This window comes from Lissotriton helveticus, chromosome 1_1 (genome assembly GCF_964261635.1).
Source record: "Lissotriton helveticus chromosome 1_1, aLisHel1.1, whole genome shotgun sequence".
Classification (NCBI taxonomy): Eukaryota; Metazoa; Chordata; class Amphibia; order Caudata; family Salamandridae; genus Lissotriton; species Lissotriton helveticus.
In genome coordinates this window covers 1,335,486,888-1,335,513,984 of record NC_136057.1, presented here as the reverse complement: position 1 = coordinate 1,335,513,984, position 27,097 = coordinate 1,335,486,888, and the positions used below count along the sequence as shown (strand labels likewise).

Genomic DNA, 27,097 nt, shown 5'->3' with positions numbered 1-27,097 from the left:
CACTTCCTGTAATGCCACTACATGTGACAGTAATTCCTGCGGGTATCACATTTGGCTAAGGTAATTTTTAGTGAGTAAATGAATATTTGAATAATATTGTCACTTGTTATTAATCTTAAAAGTTGGAACAATCAGGAAAAAACGCTATAAATATACTTTTCTGTGTCTTTCTGCCATTTGCAGGTGCAAAATTACATTGTTCAGTCTTTTGTTGTAGAGACCTTTTGCCAGACCAGAATCCATTTTATAAAGTGAATATGGTATCCCAAAAATAGATTTTTCAACCATGGCCATGCAGTACATTTACAGGGATAGTCGTAAGAACAGATATATTTTTTAAAGTATTGGCCTTTTAATGGTTACAGAAATAGATATAGAGTAAAACATAACAATTCGAAGCAACAATTTAATGAAGAGCAGAAAACTTTATTCAGAGTACATATTCACATGCAGAGGATCTCATTGAAAAGAGATGACACCCCATGGGATAAGGTCAAACTCCACACCCTCTATAGATAATCAAGCTGACTTCCCAAAGCTCAACAAGTGGGGTTTCTGAGGCATGTACTCTAGACTGTCACCACAGGCATTAGGATTCTTTCACATGCGTTTTAACCACACTGTAAGATTGCAAGTTAAATCCCTCCACAAACAGACAGTTGACCACATCCAGGTTCAGCCGGTTTGGAAAAGGAATCTTTACATTATCCATCAAAGTGATCAGCATTTGATCCATCGAGTATCGTATGGTTACCTGCAATGAATATGAAAAAGTAGAGTTCACTATTAGGGTAACATACCATGCTTCAGTTTCTGCCAACCAGGATGCTGCCAGCCTCTCAATCCCCACTGCTTGCATCAGTCTCTTCCTCCAGCTCCACCCTCCTCTGCTACTCCACTCCAAAACCTCTACTAAGTGATCCTCTAACTTTCTTTGACTCTAAGGTTCAAACAAGGCTCTATCACTTCCACCAGCTACCATTTTTCACTAGATTTATCTTGTAATCTGTCCCACTTTTACTTCTAAGATGCCTTGCACAAGTCAGCAGGAGTTGCAAATGCACGACCCTGCTAGAAGAATCTTGCAAATACATATCCTGGTGGAGGAGCACATGGGAAGTCCGTAAACACACATCGCTGGTGAAGGAAGATAGGGAAGCTTGTAAATACGTGACCCTCATGGAGAATGACCATTGATGTTTTCAAATGCTTGTCCCTCGTGAAGAAGGATATCTGCAGATTGTAAATACATCTCCCAGTTGGAAGAGAGCTATGGCAGCTTGTACATAAATGTCGCTGGTGGCGGAAGATATGAGAAGCTTGTTAATATATCTCCCTTATTGATAAGGACCATGACTGTTTGCAAATACCTAGTCAAGTGACAGAGGTAATAGGAAGCTTGTAAATACATCTCCAAACAAGAGGAGGACTGTGGAATCTTGTATCATGCACGCATATCTATTAGCTTATAAATTCATGACCATGACTAATAATCATTGAGGAATGTCTCTGTGGGAAGAAGACATAATAAGCTAATAAAAATGCATGCATGGTAAAGGAGGAATGTACAAGAGTTTAAATACATGTTCATAGGGAAGGGTGACTATGGAAGATGTTAAACTGAATGTCTCTGGTGGAGGTGGATTGTGGAAGCATGTACATACAAGTCATTGATGGTGTGGGACTTGTAAAGCTTGTCCATACTTTTAAGAAACATATTGCAATTTGCATGAACTATGGTGCAACCATTGGGATCTGAAACCTAGGTCTAAGGTACACATTGTATCTTTCCCACTCAATATTTTCATCCCTCTACATTGTAGAAGGCACAACAGACAGGCCTTCTCACTGAAGAAACATTTAATTTTTATTCTGACAACCACAGCATAAGTAAAGCAGACAAAACTATTTTAGAAGAGGAAAAAGTTAAGACCAATTGGAACAATACAATTGGGGCCAGATGTACGACCAGAAATGTTGCGACTCGCACATTGTGTCGCAGCTGCGACTCGCAATTTGCGAGTCACAAAACTGTATGTACAACAGTGTGTTTAACGCTGTTCCTAAAACAGCCATGTCTTCATACCCTTCCTCAAGGAGATAATGTCTGAGCAGAAACAGAGACTAGGGGGGAGTGTGTTCCAATGATAGGGGGCAGTGTAGGAAAAAGATCTACCCTCCTGATTTGAGGTCCGAATGCGAGGACCTATGGCATCTCGCGGGTCAATATGGTTTTAAATGCATGGACAAGTAGGCGGGCAGGATTTGTGACGTGCCTAATGTGTCAGACAGCAGAGTTTAAAAATGACCAATTTTCTAATAGCCAGCCAATGGAGCTCCGAAGAATAGGGGAAGAGCGGGAACGAGAAGGAAGATTTCAAATTAGTGTTGTGTACCACCTGCAACTTGGTCAGCAAGGACTCGTTTACTGATGTTAACAGAGCATTCCCATAGTCCAGGTGACTGATTATGAGAGTTTGGACAAGAGTTTTTCTAGCACTGCCGGCGTGCCAAGTGAGAGACTTTTTTAGAAGCTTCATAGTGGCAAATCGGGAGCCGCAGGTGGTGTTTACTTGGTCCTTCAAGGAGGGAGACCGATCAAGCTTCTCGCCACAGATCACTTGGGTGAAGGGGATGGGCCCAGTTCAGGCGGCCACTGGTCGGCTGACCAGAGCTCAGACGCTTTCCCAAAAAGTATAATCTCAGTCTTGGCACTGTTTAGTTGAAGATAGTTGCTAGACATCCAAGCAGCGACTTCCCTCGTGCAATTAGCAAACTTGCTTTTCACTAACTATGCCTGGGTCTGGTCTGAAAGGAAATCAGTGATGGGTGTCAACCACATACAACACTTTCTCCACATCACAGGTTCTCACGATCCGGGCAAGTGGAGCCATGTAGATATTAAAGAGGGTTGTGCTTAGTTATGAGCCCTGGGGTACCCCCTTATGCAAGTACATAAGAAGTGACTTGAAAGGGTCCAGGCAGACCTGTTGTGTTCGGTTGGTAGGGAAGTTGCAGAGTCAATGGAGCGCTCTGCTGTATAGCCCAGCCTCATGAAGCCTGCAGATTAAGATGGAATGGGAGACTGTGTTGAACCCTACTGACAAATCGAGCAACACCAGCATAATAGGGGTGCCTCTGTCAAGAGAGAGCCCGATATTATCAACCCCGGCCAACAAAGCGTTCTTGATTGTGAATAATCCAGGATGGGATTTTTTTCGAGAAAGACAGTGAGTTATTTATTGATAAATCCTTCTAGATATTTGTCAAGGAGGGGTAACAGTGAGATTGGTCGATAGTTGGCAGTATCTTTCAGAGTTGCTGAGGATTTCTTGAGCAATGAAGACAATAATGTGTGCTTTTATTCCTTGGGCACAGTAGCTTAAATCAGTGAGCGGTTATATAAGTGTGGGACTACAGGAGATAGACATGTTGCTAAGCTTGCTGTTATTCCTGGGGGCATGGGTCTAAAGGTGAACAGGACTTAGCAGGAGATAGCTTATACTACACTGACCCTCAGAACAAAGTGGACATTGCTCAGGCTACCCGTGGCCATAGGATGAGGGTGATTAAGGTCGAAATTATGCTGAAAGCTCTTCGAGTTAGCTGGCAGATTTTTATAGAGTTCTCATATAGGGAAAGACCCCAGGACACTAAAGGCAAATTACCTCAACCTCCATGGTTGATGCTCAATAGCATCTTCTTGGCCTGTGGCCTCTGAATGGTTTCTGACATATTGTGCATTTATAATTGATTGCAATTTCTAATTTTCTACTATGTGTCTGTGAAAATACCTCTGAATAGACCCTCTGCCATGCCATTATGGACCTGTGCATTAGTCATTGAAAACGTAAATGAAATTGTAAAAAAAAAAAACTAAACAGAACCTCTACCAAAGTTATTACAAACCAATTTATTTGGTCAAACAGATGTTAGTCCAAATTAATCACTAGGAACCAAAGTTTTAAAACTCTTAGCAAAACTCTCTACTATGGAAGCGGCATCTGAATGTTAGCAATTGAACTGCGAATGAAGAGAGTTAAGGGCAATCTTTAAATACAGTGCAGCAGAAAGAAAAGATAGGTTAACACATTCTATTAACACCATATGGTTAACTTGAATCACCTGCTGTGCGAGAGGGCTAAAATACACAGAAGGGCCTGTGTTTGGGAACATGCGGAATGCTGGGAGTCAGGGTATATTTGGGAGTCTGGTTCGGTTTCTGGCCTCTGCCACAACCCTGCTGAATCACTTACCCCCATTTTCTGTCCAAGATGGAAGGGGAAGTCATAGTGGCGGATCTCTTCACCCCAGACACCGTGGTAGCGGGAGTTGAGGACAATGGTATTGATGTTGCCCCCAAAGTGGAAGCGAGCGTCGAATTGCAAAGCAAGGGAGTTGAGGTCCTGCCCAATGCTGATGTTAAAGCTAAAGGAGGAAACATACTTTGCTTACGTTTTGTCTCGAAATTTCAAAGACTCTTTTACCCATGGTTCACACCTCCTGCTTCTAAATGCCCCAGTTTTTCCCCACTGCCCCTTCCGATGCACCGAAATGCCTACATACATGCTCTCCGCCTCTAAGTGTCCTTTATGCTCCCTGCTTCCACCCCTTCCCACCAACAGGCGCAAGCCCTGCACCTTCAGTGCCTGCCCTCTGTAACGTGCTCCCGTCACCCCAGATGCCCCACCTCTTACCGGTCGGTCTTAGGATGTACAATGCCATCAATGATTAGAGTTGTGCCAGGCTTCAGACCAAGTGTGCTGGTCACCAGGGCCTACGAGAGAAGAGAAAACAAATTGAGTTATCGGAGGGGGGAGGGGTTGCTATATGGTTCTAACCCCCCTCTTTTACACAAGGGTCGGTGGATTGTGCAATGTGCTGCCCTAATTGACACCATATCAGTAGCTGAAAACAAAGGGCCTAATTACGACTTTAGTGGTCCTGTGGCAGCTTTGCCCCTGCATAGCACCGCCAAAGCTGTGCATGGTCTGACCCACCAGATTACCAGTACACCTTGTGTCTGGCGGGCTTTTCTTTTGCTGAAGAACGTAAAAAAAGATCCAGAACTACATGGACTGTGAAGTCCATGCCGTGCTGGAACTTGGGGTGCATACAAATAAAGGGGCACATGTTGTGCCCACCTGAATGCATTCTCATGGCAGCAGGGGCTTGGGTCCCTCTAGGGCCCCCTTTGTTTCCCCACCGCCAGCCTTTTTATGGAGGGCTCACCTCATGAAAAGTCTGATGGTGGAGAAACTCAAAATATGATTGGCAGACCAAAGCGGTCCCGCCTTACATATTAGATATCCCTGTTCCCTGCGCCACGGTAAGGGAACGGCGGTTCCCTGGCACAGCCGGCTCAGCGGTGTAAGGTCCAAAATGGCTGCCTTGGACAAACGCCACGGTGATTCTGGCGGTCAAAGAGCGCCAGACTCGTTATCGGCCCCAGAGCTCCTATATGCTTCAAGTCATTCATTCGATACCATAATTGTCAACATTCTGCGACCAGGAAGAGGTAGGATTTTACCATATTTTAAACCCATATTGCGACATCACACCAAATGACGACCAGTGGCAACATGACAGAAAGGAACATTACATGTGAGGCGATCCGGATCACAGAAAAGGGCCCACATGACTCCTGAATCAGGTGCATTACGAAATGGGAAGAAATGTGAGTCGGTAGCTCCAGCAGGGGCTCCAAGGCTTGCACTATGGGACACGGCGTGGATTTCAGGGACTTCCTGCCAACTCTGGCCTTGCTGAGAAGTTGACTTAGATCCCTACCAGGTGATGATGAGTGAAGAGACCCTCTCTGAAGCAGCAAAACATGTCCACATCTGACATCAGCCACACATTGAGGACTGAACAGCACCTTTATTAGTGGACTATATTGTGTGCAAATCGGTTGCACACATACTACTGAAGAGAACCCTCACACGTGCAGCACATTTCTTGCACACCGGGTTTCCCCGGCAACAAATGCACTCTCTCCAGGGCAGCTTGTCATGTGCACTCCTCAGAACCCCTGCCACACTCAGAAGATTGAAGAACACTCTCACTGCAAGGCCTCATCCTCTGCCCCTCTGAGACCCCCCTGGAAGACACTGAGGATTGCAGATCATCCTTAGTTACTCGAGCACCACGTTATGCACCCCTGAGGATTGAAGAGTCACCTTAATAGTGCCGCGCAGTCTGCACCCTGGTGACTTCCTGGCACATACTAGGAACCGACGAACAGTTAGACCACTCTCACAAGAGCAGCACACTGTGTGGACCTCAGAGGGCTCTCTACCACACCCTGAGGAGTGAATCACACACTCACTAGTACTGCACGTTATTTGCACTCCTCAGAACCACCGTCACACACAAAGGATAGAAAAACACAATCATGTGTGCATCAAATTCTGGGCTCGTCCTACAATTTAATAACATTCCCACTGTTGGAGCTCCTCCCTTGAACAGCCCCGGCACACACTGAGAACAGAAAAGCACCTTCAATGGTGCAGTCATTAGTTGCACTGCCCACACTGAGGTCTGGAGAGCACCCTCACTTGTGCAGCATAGAATTTGTTCCTGTGACCACGTGTCACACACTGAGGTTTTAAAAGCTCCTTCATTGGTGCACTCATTATTTGCACTGGCAAGATTGGCTGTCACACAGCTTGGTTGGAGAGCACCGTCATTAGTGGAGCATCTACCCCTAACTGTGTCACACACTGAAGTCTGGAGAGCAGCCTCACTAGTGCAGCATCTACCCCTAACTGTGTCACACACTGAAGTCTGGAGAGCAGCCTCACTCGTGCAGCATCTGCCTCTGACTGTGTCGCACACTGAAGTCTGGAGAGCACCGTCACTAGTGCAGCATATACCCCTAACTGTGTCACACACTGAAGTCTGGAGAGCACCGTCACTAATGCAGCATAGACCCCTGACTGTGTCACACACTGAAGTCTGGAGAGCAGCCTCACTAGTGCAGCATATACCCCTGACTGTGTCACACACTGAAGTCTGGAGAGCACCGTCACTAGTGCAGGATATAACCCTGACTGTGTCACACACTGGAGTCTGGAGAGCAGCCTCACTAGTGCAGCATCAACCCCTGACTGTGTCACACACTGAAGTCTGGAGAGCAGCCTCACTAGTGCAGCATATACACCTGACTGTGTCACACACTGAAGTCTGGATAGCAGCCTCACTAGTGCAGCATAGACCCCTGACTGTGACACACACTGAAGTCTGGAGAGCAGCGTCACTAGTGCAGCATAGACCCCTGACTGTGACACACACTGAAGTCTGGAGAGCAGCCTCACTAGTGCAGCATATACCCCTGACTGTGTCACACACTGAAGTCTGGAGAGCACCGTCACTAATGCAGCATAGACCCCTGACTGTGTCACACACTGAAGTCTGGAGAGCACCGTCACTAGTGCAGCATCTACCCCTGACTGTGTCACATACTGAAGCCTGGAGAGCACCGTCACTAGTGCAGCATATACCCCTGACTGTGTCACACACTGAAGTCTGGAGAGCACCGTCACTAATGCAGCATAGACCCCTGACTGTGTCACACACTGAAGTCTGGAGAGCACCGTCACTAGTGCAGCATCTACCCCTGACTGTGTCACATACTGAAGTCTGGAGAGCACCGTCACTAGTGCAGCATCTACTCCCTGACTGTGTCACACACTGAAGTCTGGAGAGCAGCCTCACTAGTGCAGCATATACCCATGACTGTGTCACACACTGAAGTCTGGAGAGCAGCCTCACTAGTGCAGCATAGACCCCTGACTGTGACACACACTGAAGTCTGGAGAGCAGCGTCACTAGTACAGCATATACCCCTGAATGTGTCACACACTGAAGTCTGGAGAGCAGCCTCACTAGTGCAGCATATACCCCTGACTGCATCACACACTGAAGTCTGGAGAGCACCCTCACTAGTACAGCATCTACCACTGACTGTGTCACATACTGAAGTCTGGAGAGCAGCCTCACTAGTGCAGCATCTACCCCTGACTGTGTCACACACTGAAGTCTGGAGAGCAGCCTCACTAGTGCAGCATATACCCCTGACTGTGTCACACACTGAAGTCTGGAGAGCAGCCTCACTAGTGCAGCATATACCCCTGACTTTGTTACACACTGATGTCTGGAGAGCAGCCTCACTAGTGCAGCATATAACCCTGACTGTGTCACCCACTGATGTCTGGAGAGCAGCCTCACTAGTGCAGCATAGACCCCCGACTGTGTCACACACTGAAGTCTGGAGAGCAGCCTTACTAGTGCAGCATATACCCCCGACTGTGTCACACACTGATGTCTGGAGAGCAGCCTCACTAGTGCAGCATAGACCCCTGACTGTGTCACACACTGAAGTCTGGAGAGCAGCCTCACTAGTGCAGCATATACCCCTGACTGTGTCACACACTGATGTCTGGAGAGCAGCCTCACTAGTGCAGCATATAACCCTGACTGTGTCACACACTGATGTCTGGAGAGCAGCCTCACTAGTGCAGCATAAGTCCCTGACTGTGTCACACACTGAAGTCTGGAGAGCAGCCACACTAGTGCAGCATCTACCTCTGACTGTGTCACACACTGAAGTCTTGAGAGCACCGTCACTAGTGCAGCATATACCCCTGACTGTGTCACACACTGAAGTCCGGAGAGCACCGTCACTAGTGCAGCATATAACCCTGACTGTGTCACACACTGAAGTCTGGAGAGCACCGTCACTAGTGCAGCATAGACCCCTGACTGTGTCACACACTGAAGTCTGGAGAGCACCGTCACTAGTACAGCATATACCCCTGACTGTGTCACACACTGGAGTCTGGAGAGCAGCCTCACTAGTGCAGCAACTACTCCTGACTGTGTCACACACTGAAGTCTGGAGAGCAGCCTCACTAGTGCAGCATCTACCCCTGACTGGGTCACACACTCAAGTCTGGAGAGCACCCTCACTAGTGCAGCATCTACCTCTGACTGTGTCACACACTGAAGTCTGGAGAGCACCGTCACTAGTGCAGCATCTACTCCCTGACTGTGTCACACACTGAAGTCTGGAGAGCAGCCTCACTAATGCAGCATCTACCCCTGACTGTGTCACACACTGAAGTCTGGAGACCAGCCTCACTAGTGCAGCATATACCCCTGACTGTGTCACACACTGAAGTCTGGAGAGCAGCGTCACTAGTGCACCATATACCCATGACTGTGTCACACACTAAAGTCTGGAGAGCAGCCTCACTAGTGCAGCATATACCCCTGACTGTGTCACACACTGAAGTCTGGAGAGCAGCCTCACTAGTGCAGCATATACCCCTGACTTTGTTACACACTGATGTCTGGAGAGCAGCCTCACTAGTGCAGCATATAACCCTGACTGTGTCACCCACTGATGTCTGGAGAGCAGCCTCACTAGTGCAGCATAGACCCCCGACTGTGTCACACACTGAAGTCTGGAGACCAGCCTCACTAGTGCAGCATATACCCCTGACTGTGTCACACACTGAAGTCTGGAGAGCAGCGTCACTAGTGCACCATATACCCATGACTGTGTCACACACTAAAGTCTGGAGAGCAGCCTCACTAGTGCAGCATATACCCCTGACTGTGTCACACACTGAAGTCTGGAGAGCAGCCTCACTAGTGCAGCATATACCCCTGACTTTGTTACACACTGAAGTCTGGAGAGCAGCCTCACTAGTGCAGCATATACCCCTGACTGTGTCACACACTGAAGTCTGGAGAGCAGCCTCACTAGTGCAGCATATACCCCTGACTTTGTTACACACTGATGTCTGGAGAGCAGCCTCACTAGTGCAGCATATAACCCTGACTGTGTCACCCACTGATGTCTGGAGAGCAGCCTCACTAGTGCAGCATAGACCCCCGACTGTGTCACACACTGAAGTCTGGAGAGCAGCCTTACTAGTGCAGCATATACCCCCGACTGTGTCACACACTGATGTCTGGAGAGCAGCCTCACTAGTGCAGCATAGACCCCTGACTGTGTCACACACTGAAGTCTGGAGAGCAGCCTCACTAGTGCAGCATATACCCCTGACTGTGTCACACACTGATGTCTGGAGAGCAGCCTCACTAGTGCAGCATATAACCCTGACTGTGTCACACACTGATGTCTGGAGAGCAGCCTCACTAGTGCAGCATAAGTCCCTGACTGTGTCACACACTGAAGTCTGGAGAGCAGCCACACTAGTGCAGCATCTACCTCTGACTGTCTCACACACTGAAGTCTTGAGAGCACCGTCACTAGTGCAGCATATACCCCTGACTGTGTCACACACTGAAGTCCGGAGAGCACCGTCACTAGTGCAGCATATAACCCTGACTGTGTCACACACTGAAGTCTGGAGAGCACCGTCACTAGTGCAGCATAGACCCCTGACTGTGTCACACACTGAAGTCTGGAGAGCACCGTCACTAGTACAGCATATACCCCTGACTGTGTCACACACTGGAGTCTGGAGAGCAGCCTCACTAGTGCAGCAACTACTCCTGACTGTGTCACACACTGAAGTCTGGAGAGCAGCCTCACTAGTGCAGCATCTACCCCTGACTGGGTCACACACTCAAGTCTGGAGAGCACCCTCACTAGTGCAGCATCTACCTCTGACTGTGTCACACACTGAAGTCTGGAGAGCACCGTCACTAGTGCAGCATCTACTCCCTGACTGTGTCACACACTGAAGTCTGGAGAGCAGCCTCACTAATGCAGCATCTACCCCTGACTGTGTCACACACTGAAGTCTGGAGACCAGCCTCACTAGTGCAGCATATACCCCTGACTGTGTCACACACTGAAGTCTGGAGAGCAGCGTCACTAGTGCACCATATACGCATGACTGTGTCACACACTAAAGTCTGGAGAGCAGCCTCACTAGTGCAGCAACTACTCCTGACTGTGTCACACACTGAAGTCTGGAGAGCACCGTCACTAGTGCCGCATATACCCCTGACTGCGTCACACACTGAAGTCTGGAGAGCAGCCTCACTAGTGCAGCATATACCCCATGACTGTTTTACACGCTGAAGTCTGGATAGCAGCCTTACTAGTGCCGCATCTACCCCTGACTGTGTCACACACTGAAGTCTGGAGAGCAGCCTCACTAGTGCAGCATATACCCCATGACTGTTTTACACGCTGAAGTCTGGATAGCAGCCTCACTAGTGCAGCATCTACCCCTGACTGTGTCACACACTGAAGTCTAGAGAGCGGTGTCATTAGTGCAGCATCTACCCTTGACTGTGTCACACACTGAAGTCTGGAGAGCAGCCTCACTAGTGCAGCAACTACTCCTGACTGTGTCACACACTGAAGTCTGGAAAGCAGCCTCACTAGTGCCGCATATACCCCTGACTGCATCACACACTGAAGTCTGGAGAGCAGCCTCACTAGTGCAGCATCTACCCCTGACTGTGTCACACACTGAAGTCTGGAGAGCAGCCTCACCAGTGCAGCATCTACTCCCTGACTGTGTCACACACTGACGTCTGGAGAGCAGCCTCACTAGTGCAGCATATACCCCTGACTGTGTCACACACTGAAGTCTGGAGAGCAGCCTCACTAGTGCAGCATATGCCTCTGACTGTGTCACATACTGAAGCCTGGAGAGCACCGTCACTAGTGCAGCATATAACCCTGACTGTGTCACACACTGAAGTCTTGAGAGCACCGTAGGTAGTGCAGTATCTACCCCTGACTGTGTCACACACTGAAGTCTGGAGAGCAGCCTCACTAGTGCAGCATCTACCCATGACTGTGTCACACACTGAAGTCTGGAGAGCAGCCTCACTAGTGCAGCATCTACCCCTGACTGGGTCACACACTCAAGTCTGGAGAGCACCCTCACTAGTGCAGCATCTACCTCTGACTGTGTCACACACTGAAGTCTGGAGAGCACCGTCACTAGTGCAGCATCTACTCCCTGACTGTGTCACACACTGAAGTCTGGAGAGCAGCCTCACTAATGCAGCATCTACCCCTGACTGTGTCACACACTGAAGTCTGGAGACCAGCCTCACTAGTGCATCATATACCCCTGACTGTGTCACACACTGAAGTCTGGAGAGCAGCGTCACTAGTGCACCATATACCCATGACTGTGTCACACACTAAAGTCTGGAGAGCAGCCTCACTAGTGCAGCAACTACTCCTGACTGTGTCACACACTGAAGTCTGGAAAGCAGCCTCACTAGTGCCGCATATACCCCTGACTGCGTCACACACTGAAGTCTGGAGAGCAGCCTCACTAGTGCAGCATCTACCCCTGACTGTGTCACACACTGAAGTCTGGAGAGCAGCCTCACTAGTGCAGCATATACCCATGACTGTTTTACACGCTGAAGTCTGGATAGCAGCCTTACTAGTGCCGCATCTACCCCTGACTGTGTCACACACTGAAGTCTGGAGAGCAGTCTCACTAGTGCAGCATATACCCATGACTGTTTTACACGCTGAAGTCTGGATAGCAGCCTTACTAGTGCAGCATATACCCCTGACTGTGTCACACACTGAAGTCTGGAGAGCAGCGTCACTAGTGCACCATATACCCATGACTGTGTCACACACTAAAGTCTGGAGAGCAGCCTCACTAGTGCAGCAACTACTCCTGACTGTGTCACACACTGAAGTCTGGAAAGCAGCCTCACTAGTGCCGCATATACCCCTGACTGCGTCACACACTGAAGTCTGGAGAGCAGCCTCACTAGTGCAGCATCTACCCCTGACTGTGTCACACACTGAAGTCTGGAGAGCAGCCTCACTAGTGCAGCATATACCCATGACTGTTTTACACGCTGAAGTCTGGATAGCAGCCTTACTAGTGCCGCATCTACCCCTGACTGTGTCACACACTGAAGTCTAGAGAGCGGTGTCATTAGTGCAGCATCTACCCTTGACTGTGTCACACACTGAAGTCTGGAGAGCAGCCTCACTAGTGCAGCAACTACTCCTGACTGTGTCACACACTGAAGTCTGGAAAGCAGCCTCACTAGTGCCGCATATACCCCTGACTGCATCACACACTGAAGTCTGGAGAGCAGCCTCACTAGTGCAGCATCTACCCCTGACTGTGTCACACACTGAAGTCTGGAGAGCAGCCTCACTAGTGCAGCATATAACCCTGACTGTGTCACACACTGAAGTCTTGAGAGCACCGTAGGTAGTGCAGCATCTACCCCTGACTGTGTCACACACTGAAGTCTGGAGAGCAGCCTCACTAGTGCAGCATCTACCCATGACTGTGTCACACACTGAAGTCTGGAGAGCAGCCTCACTAGTGCAGCATCTACCCCTGACGGTGTCACACACTGAAGTCTGGAGAGCAGCGTCACTAGTGCAGCATCTACCCCTGACCGTGTCACACACTGAAGTCTGGAGAGCACCCTCACTAGTGCAGCATCTACCCCTTACTGTGTCATACACTGAAGTCTGAAGAGCAGCCTCACTAGTGCAGCAACTACTTCTGACTGTGTCACACACTGAAGTCTGGAAAGCAGCCTCACTAGTGCCGCATATACCCATGACTGCGTCACACACTGAAGTCTGGAGAGCAGCCTCACTAGTGCAGCATCTATCCCTGACTGTGTCACACACTGAAGTCTGGAGAGCAGCCTCACTAGTGCAGCATATACCCCTGACTGCGTCACGAACTGGAGTCTGGAGAGCAGCCTCACTAGTGCAGCATATACCCCTGACTGTGTCACACACTGAAGTCTGGAGAGCAGCCTCACTAGTGCAGCATCTACCCCTGACTGTGTCACACACTGAAGTCTGGAGAGCAGCCTCACTAGTGCAGCATCTACCCCTGACTGTGTCACACACTGAAGTCTGGAGAGCAGCCTCACTAGTGCAGCATATACCCATGACTGTGTCACACACTGAAGTCTGGAGAGCAGCGTCACTAGTGCACCATATACCCATGACTGTGTCACACACTAAAGTCTGGAGAGCAGCCTCACTAGTGCCGCATATACCCCTGACTGCGTCACACACTGAAGTCTGGAGAGCAGCCTCACTAGTGCAGCATATACCCCATGACTGTTTTACACGCTGAAGTCTGGATAGCAGCCTTACTAGTGCCGCATCTACCCCTGACTGTGTCACACACTGAAGTCTGGAGAGCAGTCTCACTAGTGCAGCATATACCCCTGACTGTGTCACACACTGAAGTCTGGAGAGCAGCCTCACTAGTGCAGCAACTACTCCTGACTGTGTCACACACTGAAGTCTGGAAAGCAGCCTCACTAGTGCCGCATATACCCCTGACTGCATCACACACTGAAGTCTGGAGAGCAGCCTCACTAGTGCAGCATCTACCCCTGACTGTGTCACACACTGAAGTCTGGAGAGCAGCCTCACCAGTGCAGCATCTACTCCCTGACTGTGTCACACACTGAAGTCTGGAGAGCAGCCTCACTAGTGCAGCATATGCCTCTGACTGTGTCACATACTGAAGCCTGGAGAGCACCGTCACTAGTGCAGCATATAACCCTGACTGTGTCACACACTGAAGTCTTGAGAGCACCGTAGGTAGTGCAGCATATACCCCTGACTGCGTCACACACTGAAGTCTGGAGAGCAGCCTCACTAGTGCAGCATCTACCCCTGACTGCGTCACACACTGAAGTCTGGAGAGCAGCCTCACTAGTGCAGCATCTACCCATGACTGTGTCACACACTGAAGTCTGGAGAGCAGCCTCACTAGTGCAGCATCTACCCCTGACGGTGTCACACACTGAAGTCTGGAGAGCAGCGTCACTAGTGCAGCATCTACCCCTGACTGTGTCACACACTGAAGTCTGGAGAGCACCCTCACTAGTGCAGCATCTACCCCTTACTGTGTCATACACTGAAGTCTGAAGAGCAGCCTCACTAGTGCAGCAACTACTTCTGACTGTGTCACACACTGAAGTCTGGAAAGCAGCCTCACTAGTGCCGCATATACCCATGACTGCGTCACACACTGAAGTCTGGAGAGCAGCCTCACTAGTGCAGCATCTATCCCTGACTGTGTCACACACTGAAGTCTGGAGAGCAGCCTCACTAGTACAGCATATACCCCTGACTGCGTCACGAACTGGAGTCTGGAGAGCAGCCTCACTAGTGCAGCATATACCCCTGACTGTGTCACACACTGAAGTCTGGAGTGCACCGTCAATAGTGCAGCATCTACCCCTGACTGTGTCACACACTAAAGTCTAGAGAGCACCGTCACTAGTGCAGCATATAACCCTGACTGTGTCACACAATGAAGTCTGGAGAGCAGCCTCACTAGTGCAGCATAGACCCCTGACTGTGTCACACACTGAAGTCTGGAAAGCAGTCTCACTAGTGCAGCATATACCCCTGACTGTGTCACACACTGAAGTCTGGAGAGCAGCCTCACTAGTGCAGCATCTACCCCTGACTGTGTCACACACTGAAGTCTGGAGAGCAGCCTCACTAGTGCAGCATCTACCCCTTACTGTGTCATACACTGAAGTCTGAAGAGCAGCCTCACTAGTGCAGCATATACCCCTGACTGCGTCACGAACTGGAGTCTGGAGAGCAGCCTCACTAGTGCAGCATATACCCCTGACTGTGTCACACACTGAAGTCTGGAGTGCACCGTCAATAGTGCAGCATCTACCCCTGACTGTGTCACACACTAAAGTCTAGAGAGCACCGTCACTAGTGCAGCATATAACCCTGACTGTGTCACACAATGAAGTCTGGAGAGCAGCCTCACTAGTGCAGCATAGACCCCTGACTGTGTCACACACTGAAGTCTGGAAAGCAGTCTCACTAGTGCAGCATATACCCCTGACTGTGTCACACACTGAAGTCTGGAGAGCAGCCTCACTAGTGCAGCATCTACCCCTGACTGTGTCACACACTGAAGTCTGGAGAGCACCGTCACTAGTGCAGCATAGACCCCTGACTGTGTCACACACTGAAGTCTGGAGAGCAGCCTCACTAGTGCAGCATATACCCCTGACTGTGTCACACACTGAAGTCTGGAGAGCAGCCTCACTAGTGCAGCATATACCCCTGACTGTGTCACACACTGATGTCTGGAGAGCAGCCTCACTAGTGCAGCATAGACCCCTGACTGTGTCACACACAGAAGTCTGGAGAGCAGCCTCACTAGTGAAGCATGTACCCCTGACTGTGTCAAAACCTGAAGTCTGGAGAGCACCGTCACTAGTGCAGCATCTACCCCTGACTGTGTCACACACTGAAGTCTGGAGAGCAGCCTCACTAGTGCAGCATATACCCCTGACTGTGTCACACACTGAAGTCTGGAGAGCAGCCTCACTAGTGCAGCATATACCCCAGACTGTTTCACACGCTGAAGTCTGGAGAGCAGCCTCACTAGTGCAGCATCTAACCCTGACTGTGTCACACACTGAAGTCTGGAGAGCAGCCTCACTAGTGCAGCATATAACCCTGACTGTGTCACTCACTGATGTCTGGAGAGCAGCCTCACTAGTGCAGCATAGACCCCTGACTGTGTCACCCACTGAAGTCTGGAGTGCAGCCTCACTAGAGCAGCATATACCCCTGACTGTGTCACACACTGAAGTCTGGAGAGCAGCCTCACTAGTGCAGCATAGACCCCTGACTGTGTCACACACTGAAGTCTGGAGAGCAGCCTCACTAGTGCAGCATCTACCCCTGACTGTGTCACACACTGAAGTCTGGAGAGCAGCCTCACTAGTGCAGCATCTACCCCTGACTGTGTCACATACTGAAGTCTGGAGAGCAGCCTCACTAGTGCCGCATATACCCCTGACTGCATCACACACTGAAGTCTGGAGAGCAGCCTCACTAGTGCAGCATCTACCCCTGACTGTGTCACACACTGAAGTCTGGAGAGCAGCCTCACTAGTGCAGCATCTACCCCTGACTGTGTCACACACTGAAGTCTGGAGAGCAGCCTCACTAGTGCAGCATCTACCCCTGACTGTGTCACACACTGAAGTCTGGAGAGCAGCCTCACTAGGGCAGCATATACCCCTGACTGCGTCACACACTGAAGTCTGGAGAGCAGCCTCACTAGTGCAGCATAGACCCCTGACTGTGTCACACACTGAAGTCTGGAGAGCAGCCTCACTAGTGCAGCATATACCCCTGACTGTGCCAGCCATTGAGGACTGAAGAGTACCCTCGCGGGTGGAGCATATTCTATGCACCTTTTCACACCTCTGGACTCACACTGAATATTATAGACTATTGCAGCACTTTCTATGATCCCGTGTGCACTCTCCGCCATACGCTGAGGCATGAAGAGCACCCTAACCAGTGCATCATAGTCTTTCTACCACTAAACACCTGTGTCACCAACGGAGGCGCACCCCACTAGTGCTGGACATTGTCTGCATGCCTAAGATCTACCTGGACCACATTGCAGAACACCCTCACTAGTGCTGTACATTGTCTGCACGACTAAGATCTACCTGGACCACATTGCAGAACACCCTCACTAGTGCTGTACATTGTCTGCACGACTAAGATCTACCTGGACCACATTGCAGAACACGCTCACTAGTGCTGTACATTGTCTGCATGCCTAAGATCTACCTGGACTACGTTCTGGAACACGTTGATTCAATTTTATGGGGGCGCACCAAGAAAAAGTCCAAATAGAAAATATCGCTTGTGTATGTAGAAAATGTTCTTTATTTTTAACTCTTTTCTCTTAAAATACAGATCACCAGACAGTTTTACAAAACGAATCAGCCTTAGTTTGTGAATTTTAGTGTACATGTTTTAAATGCCATAGTGCACAAATAATCTTGCCCTTTAACCAGTTTGATTACAGAAATTCATATTGGATGGGTGACAGAGGGTGGGAGACAATGCAGAGGGAAGGTGACATTTAGTACCGGGGAACTTGGCACCAATATTGGATATGCAGGTTATACAGGAACAGAAGTGGAAAAGACTGACATCCAAAATTATATGTGTCAAGTATAACCAAAACACGTTTCATTTTCCGAATTTAGTCTCGCTTGGAACAATGATCTATTTACGTTTTTTAACATTTCGCACATATTATAGTCCGTCTGAAATGTTATTTTCCACTAACATAGTCATGCATATTCTCAGATTACATTAAGAAGTGGTGCATTTCGTCATCTAAGTTCATCCCATACTTAATACATTGTAATTTATAAATCCATTTTGCCTCCCGCTGTCTTAACACCAGCTCACGATTCCCCCCTCTTGGATGCTGTTGTATTTGTTCTAAACCATGGAACCAAAATTCAGGTTTGCCCCCATGTTTTTCCAAGAAATGTTGGGAGTGAGCATATTTTGCATCTCTATTTAGAATAGCTCTCCTGTGCTCTTGAATTCTTGTCCTCAAATTTCGTTTGGAGCTGCCTACATAAATTAAACCGCATGTGCAGCCCAAAACGTATACTACATAAGTAGTAGCACAATTTATAAAGGACAAGATGTCATATTTCCGTGAGCCATTGTATGCAAACTGTTTGATCTTATCACATCCATATTCGCAAATATTGCAGTCCCTACATACAAAGAAGCCCCTTGGTTTTTCCGCCAGCCAGTTAGATCTATTGTCCTTAGAGGGTTTCAGATAGCTGGGACATAGTTCGTTACGTAGAGTTCTACCTCTACGGTAAGTTACAGAGGGTTTAGTCATTATGTGTGATTGCAATCCCGGGATCTCCTTTAGGAGGTGCCAGTTGTTTTTCAGAATTTTAAAGATGTTACTATTATGTCTGGTATATTTAGTTATGAATCTGACATTTGTGTTTTTTACTTTTCTCTTTTTCCGCGAGTTTGTTGTTAGGGTATCATTTCTATGAATCTTGCGTGTTTTCCCCTCCGCCTTACAGATCACATCCTTATTGTATCCTCTTGCCTCAAATCTGTTCTTCAAAGTTTGTAAATTCATATTGAATGACTCTTCCTCACTACAATTTCGTTTTAGGCGCACCATTTCACCAAATGGTATGTTGTTAATTGTAGAACTTGCATGGGCACTGCTTGCATGCAGGACCGAATTACATGCAGTTTCCTTACGAAAAATTGTGCTTTGAATCTTGTTGTTTTTGATATAGAATTTGAGATCTAGAAAGTTGATATTCTCCCTACTGTACTCGATTGTCATTTTCACATTCATGTGATTCCTGTTTAGGTACTCAAAGTATTCCAACTGGAACACCCTCACTAGTGCTGTACATTGTCTGCACGACTAAGATCTACGTGGACCACAATGTGGAACAGCCTCATTAGGATATCAAATTCCCTGCACTCTTGGACATACTTTGCCTTACATTGCATTTTATAGAGCAACCTCAGTAGTGCAACACATTCCTGAATCCCTCAGCACTCTTCATGCACTGAAGATTGAAGACCTACCTTATTAATACAGCCCTTGGGCACCCTCTACCAACACTGAGGACAGAAGAGCACCCTCAGGAGTGCAGGGCATGCCCAGAAGCCCCTAGCACCTCCTGCCCTATACTATCGTTCGCAGAGCACTGTCAATAGACTAGCACATTCTGGGAACCCCTCCAGATCGCTGTACTGCAAATGGAAGAGCACTATCCTTAGCGCATCCTCAGAACTCCCTGGTATACCTTCTTCTTGGTGCATCCTCAGAACTCCCTGGTATAGCCTCTCCTTAATGCATCCTCAGAACTCCCTGGTATACCCTCTTCTTAGTGCATCCTCAGAACTCCCTGGTATACCCTCTTCTTGGTGCATCCTCAGAACTCCCTGGTATAGCCTCTCCTTAATGCATCCTCAGAACTCCCTGGTATACCCTCTTCTTAGTGCATCCTCAGAACTCCCTGGTATACCCTCTTCTTGGTGCATCCTCAGAACTCCCTGGTATAGCCTCTCATTAATGCATCCTCAGAACTCCCTGGTATACCCTCTTCTTAGTGCATCCTCAGAACTCCCTGGTATAGCCTCTCCTTAATGCATCCTCAGAACTCCCTGGTATACCCTCTTCTTAGTGCATCCTCAGAACTCCCTGGTATACCCTCTTCTTGGTGCATCCTCAGAACTCCCTGGTATAGCCTCTCCTTAATGCATCCTCAGAACTCCCTGATATACCCTCTTCTTAGTGCATCCTCAGAACTCCCTGGTATACCCTCTTCTTGGTGCATCCTCAGAACTCCCTGGTAAAGCCTCTCCTTAATGCATCCTCAGACCTCCCTGGTAAAGCCTCTCCTTAATGCATCCTCAGGAAACTCCCTGGTACACCCTCTCCTAAATGTATCATCAGGAAACTCACTGGTACACCCTCTCCTTAGTGCTTTCTCAGTACTCCATCATACCTCCTTGATGCATCCTCAGAACTCCCTGGTACACTCTCTCCTTAATGCATCCCCAGGAAACTCCTTGTTACACGAGGCGACTGAGTAGTGCCTATGACATGCTCAGGCCCCTTGGCACATGCTAAGGTTTGAAGAGCACCCTCACTAGTATAAGTATAGCATATGCACTCTAGCCCTCAGTATCCTTGTCACACAATGACATATGTAAAGCCTGCTCACACTAGTGCAGCCAGTGCTTAATTTGAGCAGGTGCTTTCTGGTGCTCAGTACTGGCACCTATTCCTTAGCACCGGTGCTTATAGCACCAGTTAAAGACACACTCATTTTGGAAGGCACTTGATTTTCCACAGAATCAGAGGATGTTGACCCACGCCAAGACTCGAACCCGGTTCCCCAGGTGTGAAATCAGCAGCTCTAGTCATTAGGCCACACCCTCTCCAGAGTAAATAGTGCCGGGGTTCTAGCCAAGAGGCAGTTTGCACCAGCACATTTCTCCTTTTAGCGCTGCCTCCTGAGGAGAGCCCTGGCACTTTTTATTTTACAAATTAACCACTGAGTGCAGCACATGTTCACCCCAGATCCACTGGTGTAACACAAAATGATGAGTGGGGGCCACCTGAAGGGTTGGAACCCCTTAAAGGGTTGGGGTCCCCACTTGCTGCGCGGGGGCTGCAGGGGCCTGCGTTAAACCCCTGCCCAGATCGCCCAATCATTCATCGGGATTCGCCTCAATAGAGAAGCAAATACTCTACAGCACTGAGCACCACATGGCACGAAGTTCTCTCACTAGTGCTGCACATTCTCTGCACTCCTGTGACCCCGGGGACCCAAAGACGACCGAAGAACCCCCTCACTGATGCGACACATGTTCTGTACCCCAGTAAACTCGTCAAACAATCAGAACTGAAGAGCACCTGCTGCATTTCTGCAACCCACTCTTTGTAACCCTGAGCACCCCCTGTCACATGCAGAGGATAGTGAAGCACCCTCACTAATGCAAGTCATTACTGAGTGTCGCTGTCCCACAGTGGGAACTGAGATACTCTTGTCTAGTGCCTCTCACCGTGACAATCTGGGGAGAATAACACTGTCTCTCTCTCTCTCAAGCAGCTGTGCCTGCACTCTCACCTATAAACTACCCCTCTCTAGATAACTAGTCACAGACTGAGGCCACACCAGGGCAGACATCACCTGGCACACGTTGAATACCGAAGACACTTATTAGTGCCGCACACGCACTGCAACGTCAAGCAGCACCTGTCCCACACCGAGGAGGCATATGATCTGCACCTCTGAGGAACGCCACCACAAACAGAACATGGAGGAGTCCCTCACTGAGGTTGGATCTAGAATGTTTGTTCATTACCTGGGTGTTAGAAGGGGCGATCTCGGAGGGCCAGGTTGTGCTCACCCGACCACCCCAGGACCCACCTCTCCCACAGATACTGCCGAGTCTTATCGTGAGGTCCCCACCGGGGAGGACTTCGAGTCTAGGATCGTACACACTGAGCTCACACCACACTTACGAACGGACACCACACCGTGGGTTTTCAGTAACAAGTTCTTTATAAACAGTAAAAAGGAAGTAGCACTCTTATGTACAAAGGACCGAGGGATCGCAAAGTCTTTGAGGATTCGGGAAGAGGGAAGCGGGACAGTCTTTAGCCTTTGGGCCAGTACGAGGCGTACCCTGCGCACAGCTCTCAATCCTCGAGCCGGGGGATACGGGAGATGATGGTCGTACTGGCTGCTTCACTCACGTTGAGTCGGCTCAGGTCGTGATGGTAGCGTCGATGGTCCAGCGGGACCAGAGTACTCCTCGAGCCGCGACGAGGTCAGCAGGGCTCGATCCGGAGAAGTTCTTGAGGAGCCGCGACAGCGTCAGCAGGGCTCAGATGGTTACGAGTTCAAGCTCGAGCCGCGACAGTGTCAGCAGGGCTCCGAGGTCTTTGAGAGGACGAGCCACGACAGCGTCAGCAGGGCTCCGGGGTCTTTGAGAGGACGAGCCTCGACAGCGTCAGCAGGGCTCAGGTGGTTCAGTTCCTTGTTGCGAAGAAGGAGCCGCGACAGCGTCAGCAGGGCTCAGCGATGCAAGGTTGAGTCTTTCTTAGGGTCAGCCGCGATCAGATCAGCAGGGCTTTCAGGTCCAAGATACAACTGCCCGCTAGTTGTTGGGTGGGCCCTGATATAGTCCATTGGCCCTTTGATGTCCGGACCCTCGCAGGCGGAGGCCTCATGCCTTGGGGCTGGTCGTTGGAGAGGTCCGGCGGTGGGCTCTTTGATCCTTTGAAGATGCGCCCGGGAATTCCCCGACGCCCAGCAGGGTCTGGAGCCAGCACTCGGGGAGGCCAGAGGTGCGATCAAAACTGGCCCACAGGGAAAGGCCAGAGGTGTGATAGAAACCAGTCTCTCAGGGAGGCCGGAGGTGCCATCGAAACTCCCTGGCTTATCTCACTCGGGGAGCCCTTTACCCCTCAGCCGGAACTGGCGCGCCTTGGAGTCTGAGTTTCACTGGGGCCGGGGTCACGCTAGGCCCAGGGAGTCAGGGATCTCGGGAAGGGAAAATGGCTGCCGGGCCTTGTGGAGCATGCAGGTTCTAGGCGCTCGGAGCCGGGAGTGGGACGGGATAAGCGGGGCTGGTCGTCGGTTACGGGGTCTGGGCGTACAGGGAGCAGGACGACCAGGGAACTCTGGGTGCAGGCTACGCTAATGGGGTGCTGCGCAGGGAATTCTGGGTGCATGGCTACGCTAACGGGGTGCTCAGGAACGGGGAGAACCATGCCACGAGGCCAGGTCCAACACTGGGCTTAGGAGGATTCAGGACCCGACCTGGTGTCAGCTGTCCCCTCAGGCTTTATGATGGTTAGGCTTGACTGGCCCCTCCGTAGAGGGGCGTGTGTGGTTATTATAGTAAAATAAAGTCTATTAAGGCATCTTAGAGTCAATTAGCGTGGACTTTGAAGGGATATGTGAGGTCGCAGAGTTTAAACTTAAAGTGATGAAGAATATCTTACTCTCCGGGTCACTGGTATATCGCCCCCTGGCTCTTGGACTCAGTTTATCGAGGCCTGGGGTCGAATTTTTTAACCTTGCTCACTACATTGGGTGATTTTATCTTCCATTTGGAAGATAAGGGGCGCAATGACTCCATCAAACTGCTGGGATGTATGTAAAGCTTTGGATTCATCCAACTGGTCAAATCCCCGACCCATACAATAGGACATAAATGGGAATGGATTTTTACCAACCATGAAGCATTGCCGGTGGGAGATACTCTTCCTCTAAGCTGGGTGGATCACTCAGGGGTGACTTTTGAAATCTTAACGTAGAAGAAAGTAGGACAGGCACAGGATAAACCTATATTCTTTAGGAGTTGGAATAAAATCTCTGCAGAAGATATGGAATCTGCGCTTAGAGAGGCTTTTGAAAATAATAATTATGCCCATAAACCTAGCTTAAAAAATGGATTAATCACACACTGAAGACTAAAGAACACCTTCACTTGTGCAGCACATGATCTACACCCGCAATGAGGACTGAACTGCCTCATGATCACTCCTGCCACGCGCGCTCCACACCCTGACGCACACACAGGATAGGATCAGGACACCATCACATGTGGAAGACATGCTTTGCAGCGGTGAGAACAACACATAAGAAAGTACACAGTCTGGGGCAGATGTACAAGCCCCTTGCGCAACTTTTGCGTCACTGTTAACTTGGGAAAAGCGACGCAAAAGTGACGCAAGGGGTTTCACAAGTGCGCACGACGCACGCGCTGCGTGCCTACGTCACACGCTCAGGTGACGCTCGTTCTCCCTGCTGCTGCACGTCATCGATACCTCAGACACCCTTCACTCGATGAGACACCCTTCACTCGATGAGGACTTGTTGCCTGTTATTAATAGTGAAGCATCGTCGAATGCACTTCACGTGTGTACACATTTTTTTCGGCCAACTAATCTCCACCCTGGTTTGCCCTCTCCGCGGCTTCACACAGATACAGCCTTCACGAAAACTGTCCTTCCGTCATACCCTCAGAGTCCACCCTTCCACTGCCCCCTCTCTCACCTTCACAATCATTTTTCCAAGTGTCACTCATTTGCCTCCACGTCACCCTATGTTCTCTCTTTATCTATTCTCCTCCTTTGCACTATATTCACACCGGCCTTCCTCACTCCCTATCACACTTGGCTTCATCACTATCCAATTGCTCTTTAACAATTCATCTTCCATTGTCTCCACCTTTTTTCATGTCTCGCTCCTCAGCCCTCTCTTCCACTGTCCCTCACCCCGGTACATTCAGCCTTCCCGCCTCCCTTTTATCACTTCTGTTACCCTCACATCTTCCATCATTGTCCCTGTGCATACTTCTTTCACAGTTTTCCCACCAAAGCCACTCCAGACCCCCTTACGCTCACCTCTCCTCTGGAATTGTCCGTCCTCTAACCCCTAGCACTCACCTTTTCCTTTGTCCTTTCTCTCATCCAAAGGGAGTACACACTTTCAACTATGTCCCTAATCACAGAGTAAACAGGGAGGAGAGAAACCCCAGCAGACATTCGGTTTATTCCCCTGGATAATTCACAACAGTGGTGCCAAATGGTGTCTCTTACACCCAAAACCGTTCCTCCTTCATGCACTCGCTTAAATATTTACATAACAAACTGGCCAGACTCATCAGAGTATGGGCACCATTTTAACAGCTATGCCAACAAAACACAACCTATTAGGCAACCCGGTCAACAGACTAACTCTTGTTACGCAACCCGACAAGACTGAAGTGATTGTTTTTGGCAACAACGGCCCAGTCTGGTCAGTCCAATTGTGTCCTGCCTCCAGGGGTCTCCTCCACCTCTAGATGATCAAACCCAGAACGATGGTGTCATATTTGATCCACCTTTCCTTTAATCATCAAATTGCCATGCTGAAGTCTACTTATTTCTGAAACCTTTAAAACTCCGAGAAAAGCCTAACTCTTGCGGTGCCACTCCCCTCTTCCACTGCCCCACTCTCCCTCATTTCTTTCATTGACCCACTCCCACTCAACTCTTTCGTTTTCCCACGCACCTCTTCCATTGTCTCACCCCCACTCAACACTTCCTTTGTTCAATTCACACCTATTCCTTTGTCTCACTCGCACACACCTCTCCCATTGTCCCACTCAGCTTTTATAGTGTCACTCACACCCAGTTCTTCCATTGTCCCACTCACCTTTTCTATTGTGTCACTCCCACTCACCTCTTCCATTGTCCCACTCACCTTTTCTTTTGTCTCACTCCCACTCACCTCTTCCATTGTCCCACTCACCTTTTCTTTTGTCTCACTCCCACTCACCTCTTCCATTGCCCCACTCACCGTTTCTATTGTGTCACTCTCGCTCACCTCTTCCATTGTCCCACTTACCTATTCTATTGTGTCACTCCCACTCACCTCTTCCATTGCCCCACTCACCTTTTCTATTGTGCCACTCCCACTCACCTCTTTCATTGTCCCACTCAGCTCTTCTATTGTGTCACTCACACCCACCTCTTCCGTTGTCCCACTCACCTTTTCTATTGTATCACTTTCACTCACCTCTTCCATTGCCCCAGTCACCGTTTCTATTGTCCCACTTACCTATTCTATTGTGTCACTCCCACTCACCTCTTCCATTGCCCCACTCACCGTTTCTATTGTGTCACTCCCACTCACCTCTTCCATTGTCCCACTCACCTTTTCTATTGTGTCACTCTCACTCACCTCTTCCATTGTCCCACTTACCTATTCTATTGTGTCACTCCCACTCACCTCTTCCATTGCCCCACTCACCTTTTCTGTTGTGCTACTCCCACTCACCTCTTCCATTGTCCCACTCAACTCTTCTATTGTGTCACTCACACCCACCTCTTCCGTTGTCCCACTCACCTTTTCTATTGTGTCACTCTCACTCACCTCTTCCATTGCCCCACTTACCGTTTCTATTGTGTCACTCTCACTCACCTCTTCCATTGTCCCTCTCAGCTCTTCTATTGTGTCACTCACACCCACCTCTTATGTTGTCCCACTCACCTTTTCTATTGTGTCACTCTCACTCACCTCTTCCGTTGCCCCACTCACCGTTTCTATTGTGTCACTCCCACTCACCTCTTCCATTGTCCCACTCACCATTTCTATTGTGTCACTCCCACTCACCTCTTCTATTGTCCCACTCACCTATTCTATTGTGCCACTCCCACTCACCTCTTCCATTGCTCCACTCACCGTTTCTATTGTGCCACTCCCACTCACCTCTTCCATTGTCCAACCACCTCTTCTATCGCGTCATTCACAATGACCTCCCCAATTGCTTCACACTCACCGGGGTCCCTTGCTTCTCGTTGCTCTGCTGCTCAGGCTGGATCTTCGTTTTCTGATCTTCCATCTCTGCTGCTCAGGCTGGATCTACTGCCTCTGCTGCTCAGGCTGGATCTACTGCCTCTGCTGCTCTGGCTGGATCTACTGCCTCTGCTGCTCAGGCTGGATCTACTGCCTCTGCTGCTCTGGCTGGATCTACTGCCTCTGCTGCTCAGGATGGATCTTCGATCTCTGCTGCTCAGGCTGGATCTACTGCCTCTGCTGCTCAGGATGGATCTTCGATCTCCGCTGCTCAGGCTGGTGTTGCTCAGGAGGGTTCAGCCTTATATAGCTGGTAAGGGACTCATATAGGTTACTTGACCTCAGATTCTGAGGACTATTGCAAAATTATTATTGGCAGAGAAACCAGTTTGTAGGCGGGGAGGTGGAA

At 49.4% G+C, this 27,097-nt stretch overlaps 1 protein-coding gene across 1 annotated transcript; it reads right to left on the bottom strand.

The window, feature by feature from the left end:
* Positions 1-405: 405 nt before the first annotated feature.
* Positions 406-26,980, bottom strand: LOC144772840 (galectin-1-like). Its single transcript, XM_078657453.1, has 4 exons — positions 26,672-26,980; positions 4,698-4,777; positions 4,257-4,428; positions 406-754 (listed from the first exon to the last, which is right to left on the bottom strand). The coding sequence occupies exons 1-4, from the start codon at positions 26,732-26,734 to the stop codon at positions 590-592; spliced, it is 480 nt and encodes a 159-aa protein (XP_078513579.1). The 5' UTR covers positions 26,735-26,980; the 3' UTR covers positions 406-589.
* Between the last annotated feature and the right edge of the window lie 117 nt (positions 26,981-27,097).